Source organism: Pelodiscus sinensis, chromosome 3 (genome assembly GCF_049634645.1).
Source record: "Pelodiscus sinensis isolate JC-2024 chromosome 3, ASM4963464v1, whole genome shotgun sequence".
NCBI classification, from domain to species: domain Eukaryota; kingdom Metazoa; phylum Chordata; order Testudines; family Trionychidae; genus Pelodiscus; species Pelodiscus sinensis.
Window position 1 is genome coordinate 123253770 of NC_134713.1, and position 21872 is coordinate 123275641.

The following is a 21872-nucleotide window of genomic DNA, read 5'->3' on the forward strand; positions in this document are numbered from 1 at the left end:
GAATTAAAGTTGCCTTAGTTTGGCTTATACAGTGTTGTTGCCACCATGTCTGTCCCTAGTAAAAGACATTATACCTCATATACCTTCTCTCTTTAATTTGGTTCATTTTAGTCCACTTCCAAAGTGAATTAAACTAAACCAAATTAAGGCCACTTTGATTCTGAATAACAGGGCTTTCAGTGTGGTTTAATTAATCTGCTTTATAAATTTATTTCATTAACTTTTCAGAATATCCCCATGTAGATAAACTCTGAGTTTAAGGTACTGTCAGATATGGGAATGGGGATATGCAAAGTGAAGATAAAACTCTGATAAAAACCAAAACCATTTCAGCATCTCCATGTAAGATCTAGTATGGAGAAAACATGCTTGAGAAGTAGGCATTGCTATGTTACACAGAATGGACATCTGTAACTCTACCACTAATTCTCCCTTTTTTAGTGAAGGCAAGGAAAAGGATGCTTAGCGGTCACACCAGCCTGCTTTCACTTCTTGTTGAACAAATAAATATGGTCTTTTTTTGTTTTTTCCACTGCCCAGGAAGAAGATGACAACAATGTAGGCACCGAAATGAAAATACTGAGAGGACATTGTGGACCGGTATACAGCACAAGGTTTTTATCAGACAGTTCAGGACTTCTGTCTTGCTCTGAGGACATGTCCATCAGATACTGGGACCTTGGAAGTTTTACAAACACTGTGTTGTATCAAGGGCATGCTTACCCTGTGTGGGATTTGGACATCAGTCCTTGGAGCCTATATTTCGCCAGTGGTTCCCACGACCGCACAGCAAGACTCTGGTCATTCGATCGAACATATCCACTGCGAATATACGCAGGCCACTTAGCAGATGTGGACTGTGTCAAGTTTCACCCCAATTCCAATTACTTGGCTACAGGCTCCACAGACAAAACTGTGCGTTTGTGGAGTACTCAGCAGGGGAACTCTGTGCGCCTCTTCACAGGTCACCGTGGCCCTGTGCTAGCACTTGCATTTTCTCCCAATGGTAAATATCTGGCTTCAGCAGGAGAAGACCAGCGGTTAAAGCTGTGGGACTTGGCATCTGGCACTCTTTACAAAGAGCTGAGGGGGCATACGGACAACATAACCAGCCTTACTTTTAGCCCTGACAGTAGTTTGATTGCCTCTGCATCAATGGACAATTCTATCCGGGTTTGGGACATTCGGAACACGTACTGCAATGCCCCTGCAGATGGTTCTTCCAGCGAACTGGTTGGTGTATATACTGGGCAGATGAACAGTGTACTGAGTGTACAGTTTATGGCCTGTAACCTTCTTCTGGTGACTGGAATTGCACAAGAAAATCAGGAACATTAATTTTTTTAGGGAGGTGGGTGGGTATATTGAATGCCAGAGTCCATTACAAGCTGAGATTAAATTACTGACTGTGAAACACTTTCTTCCTCTCTCCCATTAGCAGGCATGTTCAGAGGTGATACAAATATTTTCAAATGGTTTTCCTATAAATTGACCTATACTGTTGAACAGAGAGTGGGAAAGAGGGAATGGCAGAAAACTTTAACCTAATCTAATAGTGGTAGGATGGAGGAGGAGGGGAAGAGAAATCCTGTTGTCCAATAGTTTGGGACAAACAAAAGTCTCATCCAGACAAGTGAAATTACCAGCTAGACAAGCTGCTGACCTGCACTTAAATATCCTGCATTGAGTGATAGGCACATCCTACCTGCTATTATCTGAGGTATGAGTGTGCACGCATATGTGTAACTACTGGCCCAGTTGGCTTTTATTTTTTACTGGTATTACAGAGGAGCAGAAATTACGACCTGTATATTAAAAGAAAATGGCTATTTACAGCAATGGTCCCAATCACTACAGCTCACAAATAGCACTACTGAAGTGTTTTGGACTAATAGTGTAAAAAAATAGCCTTTTTTTGTTTTTTGTTTTAATGGGAGGGACATCTGACATAACCCCTCTGCATTATCATGTGGGTTCAATTCCTGGAGCTGCCTGTGATATTTGTAACTATTTGTGGTCCAGGAATTTAGGATTTCCAAATCTGATTGCCTGTGTGAAGGGAGTAGGAAAGAGTGGTGATGTGGGTGTTATTAATGACTCATCCTGGCTGGAGAAGAGTGTAAGAGCATGATGGGACTTAATAGCAGACATTTGAACTCCTAATGAAGCGGCCATGTCAGTCTCTGGCTGCACCTCACCAAAAATATTTCAGCAGATGGAAGTTGGCAATCTTTGGGGGATGGGAAGGGGACACAAAGTGAAGTGGAAAATAGTATTACTAAATTATTGTGCATACACAGAGGCAGCTTTGCCAATGTTGGGTTTTTCTCAAAACATTGCAATATCAGTTACATGAACACTTTGTGAAACATATTGTCAGCATTTAAAATCAGGATCTGAGGAGAAAGCAAATACTAATTTGTCATTTGGAGAGAAGATTAAATACTTCTGCTTTCTGGAAAGAGTTATTTTGTATTTTGTTTTCTATTAAAAGCATTTAGTTAAAAAAAAGCATTAGTTCTTTTTGTGGGGAATTTAGGGTTGCTCTGATTCGGGTGGAAAGTGAAGGCAGGCTCATTGGCTGCGTTACTTCCAAATACACTTTGCAGCAAGGAGATTTGTTCCTTCACACGTACATGTTGCTGCTTGTTGTTAGTTATGCTACTCTACATCATGCTAGTGCCCCGTAACAGAACTAACCTTGATGTCAATTAATGGGGTAGGAAGAACTGCCACTAAAGGAACTCAAGATTGGGATACCATAATTTTTGTCCCAAGACGTCTTGTCTTACCGCATATCCCCTTGGTTCAATTTGTGTATCAGAAACTTAAACATTTATAATTATTTTACATTTTTTTCATTAGCAAAGTAAGGATATGACCAAAATGTCTTTGTTGAAAATACAGTCACCATTAAAATGCTGATTGTCTCTGATATACCCCTAAATATTACAGTGCTGTATGAGTGGGATTCCCCCTTTCATCCTCAAAACAATTTGAGGCTTGAATGAAAGGCTCATCAGGACTGTTACCGGAACATACAGCCCTTCACTTCTGTCACCATTTCAAATTAAGCTTAGGCTGGTAGTGACAAAAAGTTGCTTGTTTGGTGGAATTGGTCAGTTGCTCCAGTTCCTGAGGCAGTCACAGAACACCACTGCAAAGCCATGTAGCATAGACACCAAATACGGAGGTAATATGGAGACTGACTGAACTATTAGCCCAGAGTTGTTCTTTTCAGATTCTGGTGGAGGCACACTAAAAGAGTGGGGGCGGGGGAATTGCACTACAGGTTAAACCTCCATAAACAGAGACTGTGGTCTGGCAGGATCATAGATGTTCCAGGACCAGAGTCCCGGCAGAGGTCTAATGGCAGGGAGCCCTGAAGTGGGGCTGAAGCCCAGTAGCTGAGGTGCCCTGCAGCAGCAAAACCGTGAGCCTAGCAGTGGGGCTGCTGCCCAGCCAGGCTGGGAGGCAGCCGGAGCTAGAGCCCCACAGTGGGGCTGTAACTCCCCAGCAGGCCATGGAGGCTGCGTGGCTGGCCAGCAGCAGTCCCTGGAGCACAACAGCTGGGCTGCCCTGCGGTGGAGGTGGGAGCCTGGGAGCGGGGCTACTGTCCGGCTGCACAACCAGAAGTCCCACTGCTATGCAGCAGAGCTGCCCAGAGAGGCCGGGAGACATCAGGGCTGCCCAACGGGGCTGGAGTCCAGCAGTGAGGCTGCTGCCCAGTGGCAAAACTGAACCCTGGTCACAGGGCTGCCATTCTGCAGCTCAACTCCTCGGGGGAACTGGGAGGCAGTGGATCTGCCCTGTGGGGCTGGGAGCCCTGTGCGGCAAGGGGCCAGCAGCAGAGGGGAGGGAGCAGGCTGGCAGCCTGGCCATGACTGGCAGGAGCCAGTGGCAGGAGGGGACAGAAATGACTTCCCATGGTCTCGCAAAATTCTTCATCTGGACTAGTCAGGTCTTGAGGTGCCAAATCAGGGAGGTCCAACCTGTATTACTATCTGTGCTGTACTTGATCTCTTGAAAAAGTACTTCACCACCAGGGCTGAATGCACTTTTATTCTTGACTCAAGAACTTGTTTCCTGCTAGGTGTTGTAGAACATTTAAAGAATATAATCAGTGGTCCAAAGATCTTGGCATAATAATTCTTATTACAGCATAACTCCAGGCACAGCATATATGAGATCTCAAACTATTTGCTTTCCAGGTAGGATTGTATTTATTTGGCCCTCTGGGGAACCTGGTACTTGCTACTCACAGTAAAACGTACATGTTGTTTGCATGTTAGAGCAACAATGAAGTAATTCCTCCAAGGATCATTTTTGGTTGTGAGGTAGCTCAAACAGAACAGAAGTGGGAGGTGAGACTCAAAGTTGGCAATAAGATGCATGAGTGAATCCTCTTCATAACTTTCAGGTTTTAATAATGGGTAGAATTTGGCCTTAATTAAGGTATTCCAAATCTGCAAGGTTGTAGATACAAAATTTGTATCCGCATCTATAGCTGCAAAAATGAGCCATGGATATCCACTTTCATGGATGCAGATACCCGAGGATATCCACAGATTTGCAGGGCTCTAGCAATAAGGAGCTACAGTGTAATAGTGAATGGAGTATGGAGGAAGAGTGTATATGTATAAGATACATACATAATTAGATCTCTACAGAAACTACTGAAGCCACCAATGAGCTACTTACAATGTATGTACGTGCAATGTAGACATTTTTATTGCAGTACTTAATAGTATCTAAATGTTTATCTCCTGGTGTCTTGCCTTTAGTTTGAACTATTAGGAATGGGTAAGATTTAGAGAACAGCCTCTGTTCCAAAGAAGCACTGGTATTCAATGAGGGGGGGAGGAATTAATATTAGAAGAAGCCTTACAAAATTCAGACTAGTCTCTCTAAATTATTGTGTACTTTAAGAAATTATTTGCACTTTTACGTCTCTCTGCTTTAGCACTCTATTTCATACAGGTTGGCCCTGACTGGTCCTGGATTAGGACCAAGGAAGGTCATATCTGCCCCCCCCCACACACACCATAGTTCTGGACTGGCCTCCCTGCCAGCTCCCCCACTGCCCTGCTGGTCCCCCTCTACCCTGTTAAGATGGGCAGCCCAGCTCCTAGTGCACTGGGCACTCAGATGTCAGGAAATGCCAAAGCTAAGGTTGAGCAACTCTTCCTGTGACTCATGGGTATGTATTCTAATAGTTCTTAATTATATATAAAATCACCTATGCATTTTTATTTTTATTTTTTTTACTCAGGGTCTAGTCTCATTTCACATGCAGGCTGGAAAGTGCACGGTGAATCAGGCAGCTGGTCAGTGCTTATTTTTATCTTCACAATTCAAAGAGGGTACCCTTGCCTTGCGTGCACCATCCCTTCCATCCTCTCTAATTCAGTTTCAGTGGGGTAAATTCAGATTTCCACCATGAATATTTGCAATAGAATAAGGCCATAATGAATTAAAAGACAAATCTAGGGGATTAGTGAATAAACCGCAGAGTATTCAAAGTGATGTGTACTAAATGCATCAGAGCTTCTGCAGAAAAATAGTGTGTGATCTGGTAATTAGTGTGAGGGTATACTCACAAGAACTGAGTTAAGGTTGACCTGCACAACTTCAGCATTTCCTGACTCGTGCTGCACTTAAGAGCCTCAGAGTTTTTAACATTCCTAATGGCTTTTCTAAAAAAGCAAAATGACAAAACAAATTCCATCCTATATTACAATTCGCTAGACCAGAGTAAAATTCAGTGTCCTGGATGAGTCATAAGAGACAAGCTTGACCCTCTTCAGATAAGGCTGGGAGTTCCCAATGCGTAGCTGTGGCATCTGCATCCTCGGGCAAAACCAAAGGAAAAGATTCTTGACATTCCTGATCTTTTTAAGGGAGAAAAACAAACCTGAACTTTTGTCAAGTTTTTAATTATCTGTTCAAAACCCCTTTAAATAGCTTTTCTTACTACTGTCTTCAAGTCTGAGAGAAAATTCCACTGAACTGAGTTTTCCATTACATTCTTTGCAATTCACCAGGAAAAATAAAAGGACTTCAAGACAATTTTTTAACCTCCTTCCAGCTGTTACTGTCTGATAGCTTTGTGGACTCAGCAGGCTCTTCAAAAGAAAGTCCTGAAATGGCCTTCAATGTGAAGGTGTCTTATTGCTTGTGGTGAGCCAGGATCTAAAACGGTACCATTACAGGACACCTATGTGACAGTTTAATTAACAGCATGAATATGCCCTGCCAAAATCTAACCCATGATGGTACACATTAGCTCTGATTTTTTTTAATGTATTGGAGAGGAGCCAAGATTGACTGAAATAACTTGCTCACCAAGTTCAGTTTGTTTGTTAAAGAACCTAAGCAACATTTGTCAAAGGACTAGTGTTTTTATGACTACTAGAAATTATAAATATGCTCAACTTTATTCCATTTCCTGATCACAAGTATGCAACAATCTTTCATAGGAATTGTAAAGATAAGATCTGGGCATATACTTTACAAAACAACACCTGGCATATTGTGGACCCATCCAGCAGAAATTCTCATTCAAGCCTGTGACATTCTTTGGTCAATTCAGCTATTGAAGATATTTCTATAAATCTCTTTCGTAAGTGTTGTTTTCTGACTGGAAGTTAGGGCTTCTATTTTCAAATAGGAAAAGGAATAATGCATATTATATTCAAGACTACGGCAAGTATAATTCAGCCACATTTCCTTGGTCAATAGCTTTGCATTACCTGTGTTAAACAGTTTTTTTAACATTCCTTCCTCTCTGCCTGGCTTCCCCTTGTTCTGTTGCCTGCAGTGAGTTTATGAATCTCTGGGTATGCCATCAAGTTTGTTGTCATAGCAATGTCACACATTCAACTACAATACTCTACCATGGGCTCAAATACAAGGAAAAGATGGGCTTAAGATAGTGTCAGCTAAAGCCTCGGCTGCAATCAAATAATTGTAATAATTAGCAGAGCTGGTTGACTGTAAAACAATGTCTATTGGATTTCCAGTTCACAAATTACCTGCAGACATCATGGATTTGTGCTTTTTTACTGACATCTGGTTTTCAAAATGATTCTACAAATATTATGTGCACAGACTCTCAGACTGAAGAAGGAATGCCTGGAAGAAATCATTCCTGACCTCCTTCCCCAGAAGGCACAAAGCTGTCAGATGGATGTCTGCCTAGATTCCACTTAAACTGTAAAGGTGTTAATAAGCAGGTAATCCAAATAAAGATAAAGGATGTGATACTGCTCCCATAAAATGTGATGTCTAAATGGTTATAGACTTCAGTGGAGGAAGCAGGCAAATGCCCTATAAATACTTCCAAAGGGCAACCTTACAATAGTGCGAAAGATGCTCAAAAATGTATTTTGTGTGCGCATAAAGAGTAAAAGGTAAGGAAGGTTGGCATAGGGCAATTAATCAGCAGGATATCAGAAATTACACTTACTACAGCCAGTCTTTGCTCCTGCCCCACTTGGAGGACCAAAAAAACATAAAGGAGGAGAATTAAAATGTCTACCCCTTTATTGTGAAGGGCCTAGAAAACATAAATCGATATAAACCTCCATATGGCAATTGCTGGGGTTGGAAGAAAACAAGCAGCTAGGCTTAATTTCTGAGGAATTGGTGAAGGCAGGAAGGGGTGGTAGAAATGTTTCGGAATCATCTCCCTCACCTTCCTCAAATTCCTTATACCATCCTGTGACAAAATGGAGGCATAATTGACTGGAACAAGCTCTTAATGGGAAAAGGAAAAGTAGACATTTCTTTTTCACATACTTGTCCAAATGACTAAGGCCAGCTCTGTCTCCATCTTTGTAAGACAATGCCAGACAAATTGTGACCATGTGAAGTTTTAATTAGACCTTTAGGATCGCGTTTCTCAAACTCCCTGGGAGGAGGAGGTAATAGCTGGATTCAGTTTTTCTCTTGCAAAAATTTGTGTCTCTCCAGAATCTCAACTGTCAATCCATTGATACTGATCATGTGATTACCGAAAGTCAGACTCGGCTTCTCTTGCAAATATTCGTGTGTCTCTGGTGTTTCTGCCGATGCAGCGTAGTGTTTACTAGTACATCTTTAGTAGTCCTTAGAGTGTTTGTGAAGTTCCCTTCTTTTATCAATTATTATAAATTTATAAAAACTTCTATCTGTTATTTTCCATTTTTAGCCTTACAACATGGAAAGGTTTTTGTTGGGTGGTAAACGAAAAGCTGATGACAAATCTACCGATATTGATGATAAAATAGGCCTAAATCAAGAAAATATGATGAATGTTACATATCTTTTGGTTTCACAAGTGGTTTTTGTTACTTGAATAGAACAGCCTCAATGTGTTATTTGTCAGAAAATACTATCCCCTGAAAGTATGAAGCCAAGCAAATTAAAACAACGTCTGGAAATAAGTCATGCAGACTTAACTAACAAACCTCAAGATTTTTTTCATTCGAAAAAGAGATGAAATGAAACAATAAAATGTGAGTCTAGTTAAATATATAAGCTTCCTTTCAAAATCACTTTTAGCTTCTTATCAAGTTGCATACAAAATTGCTCAGTGCAAAAAGCCCCACATGATTGGAGAAAATTTAATACTGCCATCAGCTATTGATATGGTTAATACTATGTTGAGAGAGTCTAGTGCTAAACAGCTTTTAAGTATCCCTTTGTCTAATGACACTGTTTGCCGCCGAATTGTAGATATGGCAGAAGATCTTTAATGAGCAACTAATTGAAAAAATAAGCAAATCATTTGCCATTCAGACTGATGAGGCAACGGATAACGCTAAAGATGCTCTTTTAATAACGTATGTTAGATTAGTTGATGATGGTAAAATAAATGAAGATTTACTTTTCTATAAAGAAATTACAGGGATGAGTAAAGCTGAGGATATTTTTGATATAATTGATAGCTTCATGATGTCAACTCTATTACAGTGGTCGAACTGCACGGGCATATGCACTGACGGAGCACGCTCAATGTCAGGCTGTCATAGAAGACTTCAAGCATTAATACGCCAAAAATCTCCTGGTGCTATTTGGGGACACTGTATGATTCATAGACAAGCTCTCGCTTCAAAAGATTTGAGCCCGGCATTGGCGAATGTTCTACAAGCAACCATAAATGTTGTGAACTATATAAAAACCAGGCCTGTAAAGGCAAGGATGTTTGCAAGGTTTTGCGGCAAGATGGGTGCTGAATACACTTCCTTGCTGTTTTACTGTGAGTCAAGATGGCTGTCTCAGGGAAACATTTGACACATGTTTTCAAACTAAGGAATGAACTTCACCAGTATTTAATTGAGGAAAGGCATAGTAGTACACACGTTTATCAACTGTGATTTCAATATGCAGTTAGCATATTTAAGTGACATATTCAATAAGCTGAACACTCTTAATTACCTCACTGCAAGGTGGTAATAATAATATTCTTGAACTCTATGATAAATTGAAAGCATTTATTAGGAAAGTTGAACTGTGGCAGAGCAAAATGGAAAATTCAAATTTATACGTTTCCTACTTTAAAACAATTTATTGAAAGCAATAATGTATATTAGTGAAGATGTGAAATTTTGTATTTTAAGCCACCTTTCTTCTTTAAAATTACACTTTAAGAACTATTTCTCAGATGTGGATATTGAAAAATTTGATTGGATAAGGAACCCATTTGACGCTAAACTAATAGCTTGGTACACTCACTAGTACCAACGAGGAGCAAATCATTGATATCTCTTCTGAGACTGCTTTAAAAATAAAATTCTCAACAATGTCTCTCTCTGAATTTTGGATCCATGTGCAAAATGAGTACAAAGAATTAAGCAAGAAGGCTATGAACATACTGATCCCGTTTGCAACATCTTATTTGTGCAAGTCAGGGTTTTCTGCAGTTGCTGCTATAAAAAGCAAATATCGATCAAAAGTAAATGTGAAACGAGAAATGAGTGGCTATCTCGACAATGAAACCCAGATTTCAAAAATTATGAAACAATAAACAAGTTCATCGGTCACATTAAATAATATGATTCCAAATTTGATTTTTTTGTCTATTTCCAATAAAAATTTAGTTATCAAAAGTTATTGGCATATTTATTTCTTTTCCAATCCTAATCCTAATAAAATGATTAGCTTTACTTGTGGAGTAGTGAGGGTGGAGTAACACGAATTCATTTAGCATTTTAGGGGGTTGCGGTATGACAAAGTTTGAGAACCCCGGCTTTAGGATTATTCTGTATCTCTGTGTCATGTAGCTTGAACTGGTAACTTTATTTCATCTTTTTAAAAATGGGACAGTCAGAGTTTGTGGGAGACTGAGCATTGCAATGGACTGGGTTCAGTCAGTAGTCAGTGCTCTGACATTTTGTTTGTACGAACCAGAAGCTGTTTGTTTGCTCATCCAAGTCTAGTAGTTGTAGCTTAGGTTATGTTTTGCTAAGTTGTAGCTAAGATAACTAATTTTTGCACAGCAGTTAAAGTAAGTTTTTATTGGTAAGTAGTTTAGCTGAAGATTTTTGCACTAAGGATTATTTGTGTTTAATAAGTGCTTTTATTGTCTTATTCGCCCTTGCTCAAAGCATAGTGTGATCTATGTGCATATTGTAAATAAATTCAGAGTAGGAAAAAATAGACAGGATTTTTAGCCATTCCTTTTGTGTCTTACTAATGATCTAATCTACTCTTGTCATCCAAATGTTTCCTGACCACTTGGGATCTGGGATTGTTTTGCAGAGAAACAGAGTCTCCAAAAGGCTAACTTAACCCTCTTTCAAAACCAAATCATGAAGCAGAAAAAAGCATGGAGCGCTACTTCAAATAAAATCTGTGCCAGCTCCCTCGCTTATTATGCATTTCTACTACTTCAGATAAGAATGTTAATTACCCCTCTTCAACATTCCTTCAAGGAAGAGACAAGCAGATTTCTGATTTTCCAGTAGAGAGTTTGCTCCAGCAAATGCAGGAAATATAAGAGTAAAGAGGACCCTATTTACCGGATATCACACATTTTCAGAGGAAGTTACGTGTATCAGTTCATGATCTCTGTGAAAAACATTTCTACTACATGCTTCACTGATCAAGCTGCATGCACTTTTAAAGTTATACCCTGTGCTCCTTGCAATTAAAGTAGCAAAGGTGTTTTTTTTAAACTAAGTAGATTACACTGTATCAGATCATATACTGTGCCATTTGTGTGCTTTGTTTTGCTTTTGCTACTGCTTATTTTATTCTGTGTATACTAAAAGTTTGTCACGCAGCTCCACATCCCTGCTGATACCTCCTCCAAGGAATCATACATGCCACTAAACATTTTAAAATTTACCTGCTTGGTTCCATTTGTGTGCTCATTTGGATTTTTACAAGCCACAAAAGAGCTCCCATCCACTTTTCGGGACACTCTTGACAATTTTTTAAAAATATATAAAATACATAATTCTTTCAATATCCCTAGATTAGATCAAAATAAACTTGCAATAATATAAAGAGAATAATATTTTATAGTAGTTGAAATCCTTCATGAATAGACCTATGCATGGAATATATCTATTTATAGGTATCCATAGGTATGCAATTGTCTCCATATTTCTTAAGCAGTCTAACTTGCATGCCCCCTCAGACTTTTTAATCTCTTCTGCATTAAACAGCTTGCTCATTTTTATATCCTCTCCAGAGAGTTTGCCATTGATGTGCGAGAGGCTCTGACAGATTGTGTGTTACAAGCAAACTCATTTCATGCAGCAATGTATACCTTCCAGTTGCTGCTAAACGTCCTTTCAGCAGCTCAAGTGAGATGGATTGTGGGCTTTAATATTCACCCCCTGTGGTAAATGTTAGAAAATGCATTCTAATTGTTGGGCTCTTTCTTAAAGACAGCATGGCCAAGCACCATTCTGTTTCTCTGAGCTTCTAATACTCTATATCTCATTCATGTCTTTGAGGTCTCCTTATTTCCTCTTTGCCCTGAAATCTAGATTCTGATCAGGAGCTTCCTACGACTTTCTGTACCTCATCAGAAGCTCTTCTCTGCTTGCTCAGGGAAACAGTGCTGGGTTGTGTTCTTGCTCCAGCAGTGTTTGAACACATCCTGGTTTATAGAGAGTCTTACTTCTCCTTTACTGCTAAATCTTACAGATACTGAAATGGAGTCCCAGGTGCACTAGAACAGCCATACAGAGTGCAAGGCTGCCATAAATCATACTATGAACCTGGTGTTGTATGCCAGCTATCCTACTCTCACCGTGATGATATTCCTCTGAGGCACATGATCAGGTTCCTCAAAGATCATCTCATGAGCCAGAGAGAACATGCAGAGAAGTTCTTGACATAGCAGAGCAAGTGAGAGGGATGCATTGTCATGCAAGACATCAAGAAGCTAGACCAGTATGAGTCGGGGAGCAGGCTGGAGGCCCTGACATTAGAGAAGACTACAAGCCAGACCCTGCTACCCTACTGGATCTGCATGGACTACAAAGAAAAAATGTCTCTTGCTGTGTGGTTTCCTGGAGTCTTAATGCTTGGATGAGCAAATGAAGATCATCAAGTAGCAGGGAGACTACTTCAGGAAGCTGAAGCTCCTGAGAGTGTCCCAGGATAGCTCTGGAGAGCACCTGTTTGAGCACAGCTGAACTACACCCTAAAGCAGGGCTACTCAACACATGGCCTGTAGGCTGCATACAGTCCACAGCCCGTTTGTTTGCTGCCCGTGGTGCGGTTTCGGTTTACATGGGGCTCAACATGTGGCCCACAGGTGGGATTCCTTGAACATGCTCCACAACTGCAAGGCATCTCCCAGGCGGGGTGAGCATTGAAAGACGTAAGCGGATGGGCTGGCTGGAACAGATGGGTACAGGGTGTCGGTGTTTCTAACTCCCAGAGAAGAGGTGCCAGGAACTCTGGGGCATTGTGGGAAGTGCTTTGTATTCATGCCCATCAGTGTGAAAAGCGATTTGCATATATATTTTCATATATATGCAACCACACTTAAGTTGCGGCCCTTGGCATCTGCTGTGAGTATCATTGTGGCCCCTGGGGCTTCCAAAGTTGAATAGCCCTGCCTAAAGGCTCTGTGCAAATAGCCATCCATGAACTGGAAATATTTCTTTGTGGTTTTTAAAAATTATAGATGAGTCATGGGATTAGCTCTTGACATCTAGGTCAGTGTTTCTCAACTTTTTTTTTTTTTATAAAGTACCTTTTTTAAAAAAAAACCTATAAGGAACCCCTGTACCTACAGTTTTCAAACACACAACATTTTTGTCTAACATTGCAACACGTTTGTTTAACTTAATCATAGTTAGGCGGGCAATGAAATTTTGGGGTATAAAAAGTACACAAATAATAAAGCTTAAAACAAAAATTCAGTTTTCTCCAAATTTCAGTTGTATTGATGTACCCCCCAGACTTCTATCAAGTACCCCTAGGGGTACTCGTACCACTGGTTGAGAGACACTGATCTAAGTAACTGATTCTAAAGAGTCCCAATTTGGTAAATGCTGAATGCTGTTTGTTTGATGCCTATTTTAATGAGTTAATTACTTCAGCCTAGCCTCAGGAAAAGTCTTCTCATAACCTAAGTCATCATCAGAACTGACACCCTGGTCAGGAGAATAAGTATAAACCCCAAGCAGTAGGCAAGGAGAGAAAGTGATGGCCTTAGGTTTGGGGCATAATGGCGAAGTGAGGAAGTGAAACTTTTACTATTGCTACCTATTCTGTCTCTTTTCTCTAAGTTAAGGGCTTAGAATCAGAGTTATCAATTGAATTTCTCAAACTTGAAATTGACTTTTAAAAACAGACAATTTGAATTAGATTTAAAGTATGATGTTTCATTTACTTTATTACATTTGTTGTTCTAACTACTTGGGAAATACATAATGTTCCTTGTTTCTAATGGAGCAGAGGCCAACCAATCTCTGTACATTTCCCTTCTTATAAATGCCTCTGTATGTTGATGACATTGGGAATATACTCTGCTGTAGAAGTAGTAGGTTACTGGTTGTCTTCATTACATAAGAACATAAGAACGGCCGTACTGGCTCAGACCAAAGGTCCATCTAGCCCAGTATCCTGTCTACCAACAGTGGCCAGCACTAGGTGCCCCAGAGAGGGTGGACCGAAGACAATGATCAAGCGATTTGTCTCCTGCCATCCCTCTCCAGCCTCTGACAGACAGAGGCCAAGGACACCATTTTATCCCCTGGCTAATAGCCTTTTATGGACCTACCCTCCATGAAATTATCTAGCTTCTCTTTAAACTCTATTATAGTCCTAACCTTCACAGCCTCCTCTGGCAAGGAGTTCCATAGGTTGACTACACGCTGTGTGAAGAAGAACTTCCTTTTATTAGTTTTAAACCTGCTCTCCATTAATTTCATTTGGTATCCTCTAGTTCTTCTATTTAGGGAACTAATAAATAACTTTTTTTATCGGCCCTCTCCACACCACTCATGATTTTATAGACCTCTATCATATCCCCCCTCAGTCTCCTCTTTTCTAAACTGAAAAGTCCCAGTCGCTTTAACCTCTCCTCATATGGGACCCGTTCCAAACCCCTAATCATTTTAGTTCCCATTTTCTGAACCCTTTCCAAGGCCAAAATATCTTTTTTGAGGTGAGGAGACCACATCTGTACACAGTATTCAAGATGTGGGCGTATCATAATTTTATACAGGGGCAGTAAGATATTCTGGGTCTTATTTTCTATCCCTTTCCTAATAATTCCTAGCATCCTACTTGCCTTTTTGACCGCCGCTGCACACTGTGTAGAAGTTTTTAGAGAACTGTCCACGATAATTCCAAGATCTTTCCTGATTTGTCGTAGTCAAATTAGCCCCCATCATACTGTACGTATAGTTGGGGTTATTTTACCCTTTACACTTATCCACATTAAATTTCATTTGCCATTTTGTTGCCCAATCACTCAGTTTGCTTCTGTCTTGACTATCCTAAACAGTTTGGTATCATCTGCAAACTTTACTACCTCACTGCTTACCCCTTTCTCCAGATCATTTATGAATAAGTTGAAAAGGATTGGTCCCAGGACTGACCCTTGGGGTACACCACTAGTTACCCCTCTCCAATCTGAAAATTTACCATTTATTCCTACACTTTGTTTCCTGTCTTTTAACCAGTTCTCAATCCAAGAAAGGACCTTCCCTCTTATCCCATGGCCATGTAATTTACACAAGAGCCTTTGGTGAGGGACCTTGTCAAAGGCTTTCTGAAAATCTAAGTATACTATATCTACTGGATCCCCCTTGTCCGCATGTTTGTTAACCCCTTCAAAGAACTCTAATAGATTAGTAAGACAGGATTTCTCTTTACAGAAACCATGCTGACTTTTGTCCAACAAATTATGTTCTTCTACATGCTTCACAATTTTATTCTTTACTATTGTTTTGACTTATTTGCCCGGTACTGAAGTTAGACTTACCGGTCTGTAATTGCCAGGATCGCTTCAACAGCCCTTTTTAAATATTAGTGTCATGTTGGCTACCTTCCAGTCATTAGGTACGGAAGCTGATTTAAAGGATAGGTTACAAACCACAGATAATAGCTCAGCAATTTCCCATTTGAGTTCTTTTAGAACCCTTGGATGAATGCCATCCGGTCCCGGAGATTTGTTAACATTAAGTTTTTCTATTTGTTCCAAAACCTCCTCTAATGACACTTCAATCCAGGATAGTTCCTCAGATTCATCACCCACAAAGGACGGTGCAGATTCGGGAATCTCCTCAACGTCCTCAGCCGTGAAGACTGAAGCAAAGAAATCATTTAGTTTCTCTGCAATGGCTTTATCGTCCTTGATTGCTCCTTTTATAGCTCGATCATCTAGGGGACCCACAGGTTTTTTAGCAGGCTTCCTGCTTCTAATGTACTTAAAAAATATTTTATTTCTTTTTGAGTTTTTGGCTAGCTGTTCCTCAAAATCTTTTTTTGCTTTTCTTATTACATTTTTACACTTGATTTGACAGTGTTTATGTTCTTTTCTATTTATCTCACTAGGATTGGACTTCCACTTCTTAAAAGATACCTTTTTGTCCCTCAGTGCTTCTTTTACATGGTGGTTGAGCCACGGTGACTCTTTTTTAGGTCTCTTGCTATGCTTTTTAATTTGGGGTATACATTTAAGTTGGGCCTCTATTATGGTGTCTTTAAAAAGTTTCCATGCAGCTTTCAGGGATTGTCTTCAGTATTTCATCCATGCCTTTTTAAATCCTTCTCACCATTATTCAATTTCCTTAAATCTCCTTAGTTTGCCTAAATTATCCCCATCCCTTCCCCTCAAAAAAGCATACACATTTGATCTTTTCTGCACTTGAACTACCATTCTTTCTCAGAGTCACTACTCAGCACAGTATAAAGTTTTGATAACATCCTAAATGTGGGTTACTTAAAAATTGATGAGTAAGAAATAGATGATAAAAAAAAATTTCAAGGAAATAGTTGATATTTTTGAATTTGCTTGCATTTTACAGTATTTGAAAACGTTCTCTCTTTTTTTTAAATGTCTCCATATTTTTACAAAAATGTTCATTGCATGTTTTCCAAAAATTTTACTGAAGATTGGGCTTTGGTAAATGGAAAAACTTGAAAAATTATTTTGGTTAAAAAATACACTAAAATAAAAGACAGTATTCTTGGAAAATGTTGATAGTGTTGGCAGTTTTTAATTTAAAAATGCTATGGGGAGAGGCAAGTGGAACTTTTCCTGCACAAAATTTCAACCCTTTTCTAGTGAGACTACAAATGCCTCATGGAAATACGCATACACAAATATCCTCCTTCCCCTGTTGAGAGAGTAACACACAAAGCCCCATTTATCTGTCTCTGTGAAAGGAGAGACTTTAAAATATTGTTGGCAAATTAATTTCCAGTGTGAGTCTGCTTCCACCCCTCAAGAAGCAATAAGAATTAGGATATGTCTGGATAAAGCCTTACGATTTATATTCCAGTTGAAGATTTTTCATTACTTCTGCCTGCTGTTAGCTAATGTTTTTTGGAAACGTTGAAAGCAGCTGCCAGGAGAAGGGGGGAGGTTATTAGGTATTTTTCAAGGAGAGGTACAAACCAGACCCTCAGTTCTGTTGATTTCAATGCAACTGGATCAGAAGCATCATCTCAAGTTCTGTTCAACTCCACAGGGATAACTTGCTCCTCATCTGAGTAATCTGGCATTGCTCGCAAGGAGGAAGCATGAGGAATATTATCCAGTGACACTTTTATTTAAAGTGATGTGAAATTAGTATCCTATGTCTCTATTGCACATGTGTACAACTGAAGCCTTGTCTATACTACCACTGAGGCCTTGTCTATACTAGCATGGACTGTCAAGTTATGTAATTTCAGCCGTATGAATATCTTCACAGTGGTAAGTTGACAGCTGCTGCTTTCCTGTTGACTTCACTTACTCTTCTCATTTTGATAGCATACTGGAGTCGGCTGTCAATTTATTGTGTCAATACTAGATGTGATAAATCGACCCCCACTGGATTGATTGCTACCTGTCAATCCAGCCCACAGTGAAGACATGCCTCAGTTGTCATCCTCTCTCACTTCCCCTTCTCTTCTGTGTGACAGATAGCTCCACCGCAAGCCCCATTTTGCCCAAAAGAACTGTCAGGTCATTCAGATCCCAGACCTAGCTTTCATGTTTTTTTAAAAAACAAAAGAACTTAACAAATATTTGTGAATTTGGTTTTAGATCCCATCGATTAAAAAATAAGGAAAGTGGGCTGTTGCCTGGGCATAATACAAAATGGAGTCTGAGGGGTTCTTTTTCCCTCAGAGCAGTTTTCCCGCCAAAACAGGTAAAGGAAAACTGTGCACCCAGCACTAAACTTGTGCACTCAGCCCCAAAGGCTGTGCACACCGCCTAGTTGTCTGCGTGTGCACCCATTCTTTGCACACGGCACCCAAGTCTTATGCACCCAGCTCTAGTTCTCTGCACCCCGCTCTCTTCATAGTTTTCCCGCCATGAGGTGTTTATATACCCTTGTCAAGAAGCATTCGTGTTCTTTGGCTCCCTTCATGTCCTGTGTGTGCGTCTGTGATCATTATCGTTCCCCTGCGTCATCGTCTACCCGGAGGAGGCCAAGGTTCCAGCCTGCAGTCTGACAAGACTACCCACTGCTAGCGACTTTAACTGGAATAAGGGAAGCCTTTTCCGCTCCCACTAAGACTTTGGGACTTATAACACTGTCTCGCTTACGGATACTCGGACACGATCCGGTGCCCACCAAGCGTCAGCTCGTAGGAGGCGAGAAGCATCCATCAAGGGATCGCTTCGTTTGTCCTCCCTTAAGGCTTTTCACTAGCCGCGAGGTTGAAGGTCAAGGACATCGAACATAAATCGCCGCTTTGAATGTAATGTATACCCTTGTGTGTGTGGGACTCTTCTGTCTTCTTCTTTTCCAGGGTTAGGGTGGAACTGTTGCTAAGTTGTATGCTGTTTGCTAATGTTTGATCTTACATTTAAAATACATGGTTTGGCCCTAAATTCTTGTTGTGTGGTGATTTCTAAGCTGTTTCCCTGGTGATTAGATACAGGATACCAGGCCGAATCTGGCTTCTGTGGGAGGGCACCTTAGGCTTTAATTAAATTGCATAGCCCATAGCACAGCAATTGTTTACCCCAGCTCTCCCGGTAACAGGGATGAATCTTTCTTTCTCTCACACACACTAACTCTACATAAAAACAACCTGTGGTAGTAGGAAACATTTAGGCTACGTCTATACTGGTGGCTTCTTGTGCAAGAACAGCTGTTCTTGCACAAAAACTTGCCGGGTGTCTACACTGCACGCGCATTCTTGCACAAATAAATTTACAGAGCTCTTGCGCAAGAGGGCAGTGTAGACAGGCAACATGACTTTCTTGCACAAGAAACCCCTATGGCTAAAATGGTCACCAGAGCTTTCTTGCACAAGAGAGCATCCATACTGTCATAGATGCTCTTGCGCAAAAGCACAAGCCAGTGTAGAAGCACTCTTGTGGAAGACATTTTGCGCAAGAACTCTTCCGCAAAACAGTTCTTGCGCAAGAAGCTGCCAGTGTAGATATAGCCTTATATTATAGCAGCATCTTATGGTCTCATTTGTGTCTGAGGACTCATTGTGCTTCATGTTGTACAAACACAGATAAGAGACAACTGCTGGATAGTTTACAGTCTAAAAAGAGAACCCTAATGTTCTTCTTCGGGTGATGTCCCCGTGGGTGCTCCACCTACGATGTTGGGCTTGTCCCAGCGCCTTAGATTGGAGCTTTTTCTAAGCAGTAGCTAGTTGGGCTGCGCATGCGCAGCAGGTGTCTCGAGCTGCTGGCAGTTTGACAGTTGAGGGCGGCCCGACTCCCTCCCCTCAGTTCCTCTTCTACTGCTCTTGGCCGTAGACGAGTCGTCCTGCCTCTTCTGGCACTTTTCTCCTCATAGATAAAACCTTCAACCTTTAGACCTCAATTCATCTTGGATCCTTGATACTTTATTACCACTTCGAAGGCAAACAAATCAAGCCAGGGAACACTCTGTTCCCTCACCACTAGCCGCTTCAGCGGCAGCCACTCTCGGTCAGCTGGCTCAAAAAACACCACCACCACCACACACACAAAAATCCCACACCTTCACAACTTGACACCCTCAGATCAATAGGGAGTCAGCAGTTTCACTAACCTCTCCCCCTCCAGCCCAACCGCCAACGGCTCCACTATGCCTGCCTCACAAGGCTTTAAAAAGTGTGGTGGCTGCAGCCGATCCTATCCTAGCCTTAGAGGGACACAGCTGCTGTGTCAAACGCTTGGGGGAGGCACACAGTCCTCAGGAATGCGACCATTGTAAAACCCTGCCTGCAAGAGCCAGAGAGGACAGAGAGCTTAGGCTCCGTAGAGGACTTTACAGCCTCAGGTAGAGGCTGCGCAGGATCAACGGACACAGATCCTCAGGCACAAATCAGCCTCTTTAATGCTGATCAAAGGAGCAGGATTTCCCCTGCCAGATGCCTGCCACCAGCTCCGTCCCCCAGAATGAATGGGAGGGACTTGGCAGCCTCAGAGTCATCTGCCTCAGCACCGGCCAGGCACAGACAAGCTGCGAGATCTTTCCCCGCACCGGGAGAAACTCAAAGGCATCCTCCCGCACGGAAACAGGCAAAGGCACATGCGGCACCAGATGAAGCAGCAGAGCCACCCACAGTGGCACCCAAGCACCACAGCTTGGTATTACCCACAGCCACATTACTAGCCACAGTGGGCACCTTTGGATTGCTGGGCACTACCCAAATACCATTCTATTGCCCCATCCTCAGAAAAAGGCAACCACCAGTTTCGCCATCCCACACTATGGTAGCCATACCAAACTCAGAGGAGGAGAAGGAAAGCCAATTAGCTGCTGATCAGGATGACACTTGGCTGGCACAGTCAAAAGACAATCCCACTTCCCCTCCATGGGATGCCATAGTCCCGCATGATGATCACGATAGTAGACCTGAAACAATTCCAGGACCTTTTTAAGAAGGTTGCTACATGACGAGAAATAAAACATCAGTAGGTTAAGTAGAACAGCATGATCTCCTGAAGAATATCCACCCATCATCACAGATCAGAATTGCATTGCCCATAAGGAAGCAATTATGGAGGTCTCTGGAGACATCTGGCAAACACTGGCATTGGCTCAACCAATCTGCAAAAGGCAGACAAGAAATATCTCGTCTCATCTAAAGATCTAGATATCTCTTTCTCCCATCCTCAGTTAAACTCACTGTCCATCACTGTGGCAAGCCAACGGCCCCTCACCTTAGATCAAATAATGACAACAAAGAGCACAAGAGGTTAGACCAATTCAGAAAGAAGGTCTACGCATCTACCACCCTGTAGCTTAGGATAGTCAATTACTCAGCATGTCCGGCAAATCACAACTTTGACAGCTATTCCAAACTAGTAGACTTGATGGAGCATCTGTCTGATACCAAGAAACCCATACTTAAGGAAGTCATATGTGAAGGCCACAAAACTGCCCGTAGAGCACCGCTGTCTGTGATTGATGTGGCGGATACAGCAGCAAGAGCAATGGCTACAGCAGTCATGATGAGAAGATCTTCATGGCTTCAGGCTATGCAGTCAAAGATAGAAGATCTCCCCTTCCACGAACACAAGCTTTTTGCCAGCAACACGAATGAGATTCAGCACAACAGCAAGAATACGTGCACCAGCTTGCATACTCTGGGAATGTACACACTACTGTACCGGTACATGTGCTACACCTCTACAATAAAAGCAGGGACTTGTACTACAATCATACTCAATACAAACCAATGAGTACAATCACACCAGGCAGTGCACCCAGAGAAAGCACAAACAACAGCCATGTCCCTTTGGTGGCCAGACCCTGAAGCAGCAAATTTGAAACCCTGATTGAGGGCATGCCCAACCTCCCCAACCATCCAGTACAACAAGACCAGAACTATCTATTCAGCCATAGATTATGCTCATTCCTTCATCATGGGCCTCCATAACATCTGACCAGCGGGTCATAGAAATTATCCACATGGGATATTCGATTCCATTCAACTCCCTTTCCACTACCCAATCCCTCTTCAGGGACCCATCTCACGAGATACCACTCAAACAAGAAACCGACCAGCTTCATCTAGGAGCTATAGAGAAAGTACCTGAACCATACCAGGGAAGGTGGTTCTATTCCACCTATTTGCTGACTCAGAAGTGTACAGGAGGCTGGAGACCAATCCTAGACCGCCACAAACTAAACAAGTTCCTCCAAAAGCAAAGATTCAAAATGGTTACACTGGCTACAATCATACCAGCGCTGGACAGAGGGGACTAGTTTGCAGTCCTTGTCCTACAAGATGCATATTTT

At 41.5% G+C, this 21872-nt stretch overlaps 1 protein-coding gene across 1 annotated transcript in view; it reads left to right on the forward strand.

Moving 5' to 3' along the window:
- TAF5L (TATA-box binding protein associated factor 5 like) overlaps positions 1-2521 on the forward strand; it is a 38673-nt gene extending 36152 nt beyond the window's left edge. Inside the window, exon 5 of the mRNA XM_075924723.1 lies at positions 541-2521. Within this exon, the coding sequence (XP_075780838.1) occupies positions 541-1338 (798 nt within the window). The 3' untranslated portion in view covers positions 1339-2521. The remainder of the gene's footprint in view (positions 1-540) is intronic.
- Positions 2522-21872: the final 19351 nt, after the last annotated feature.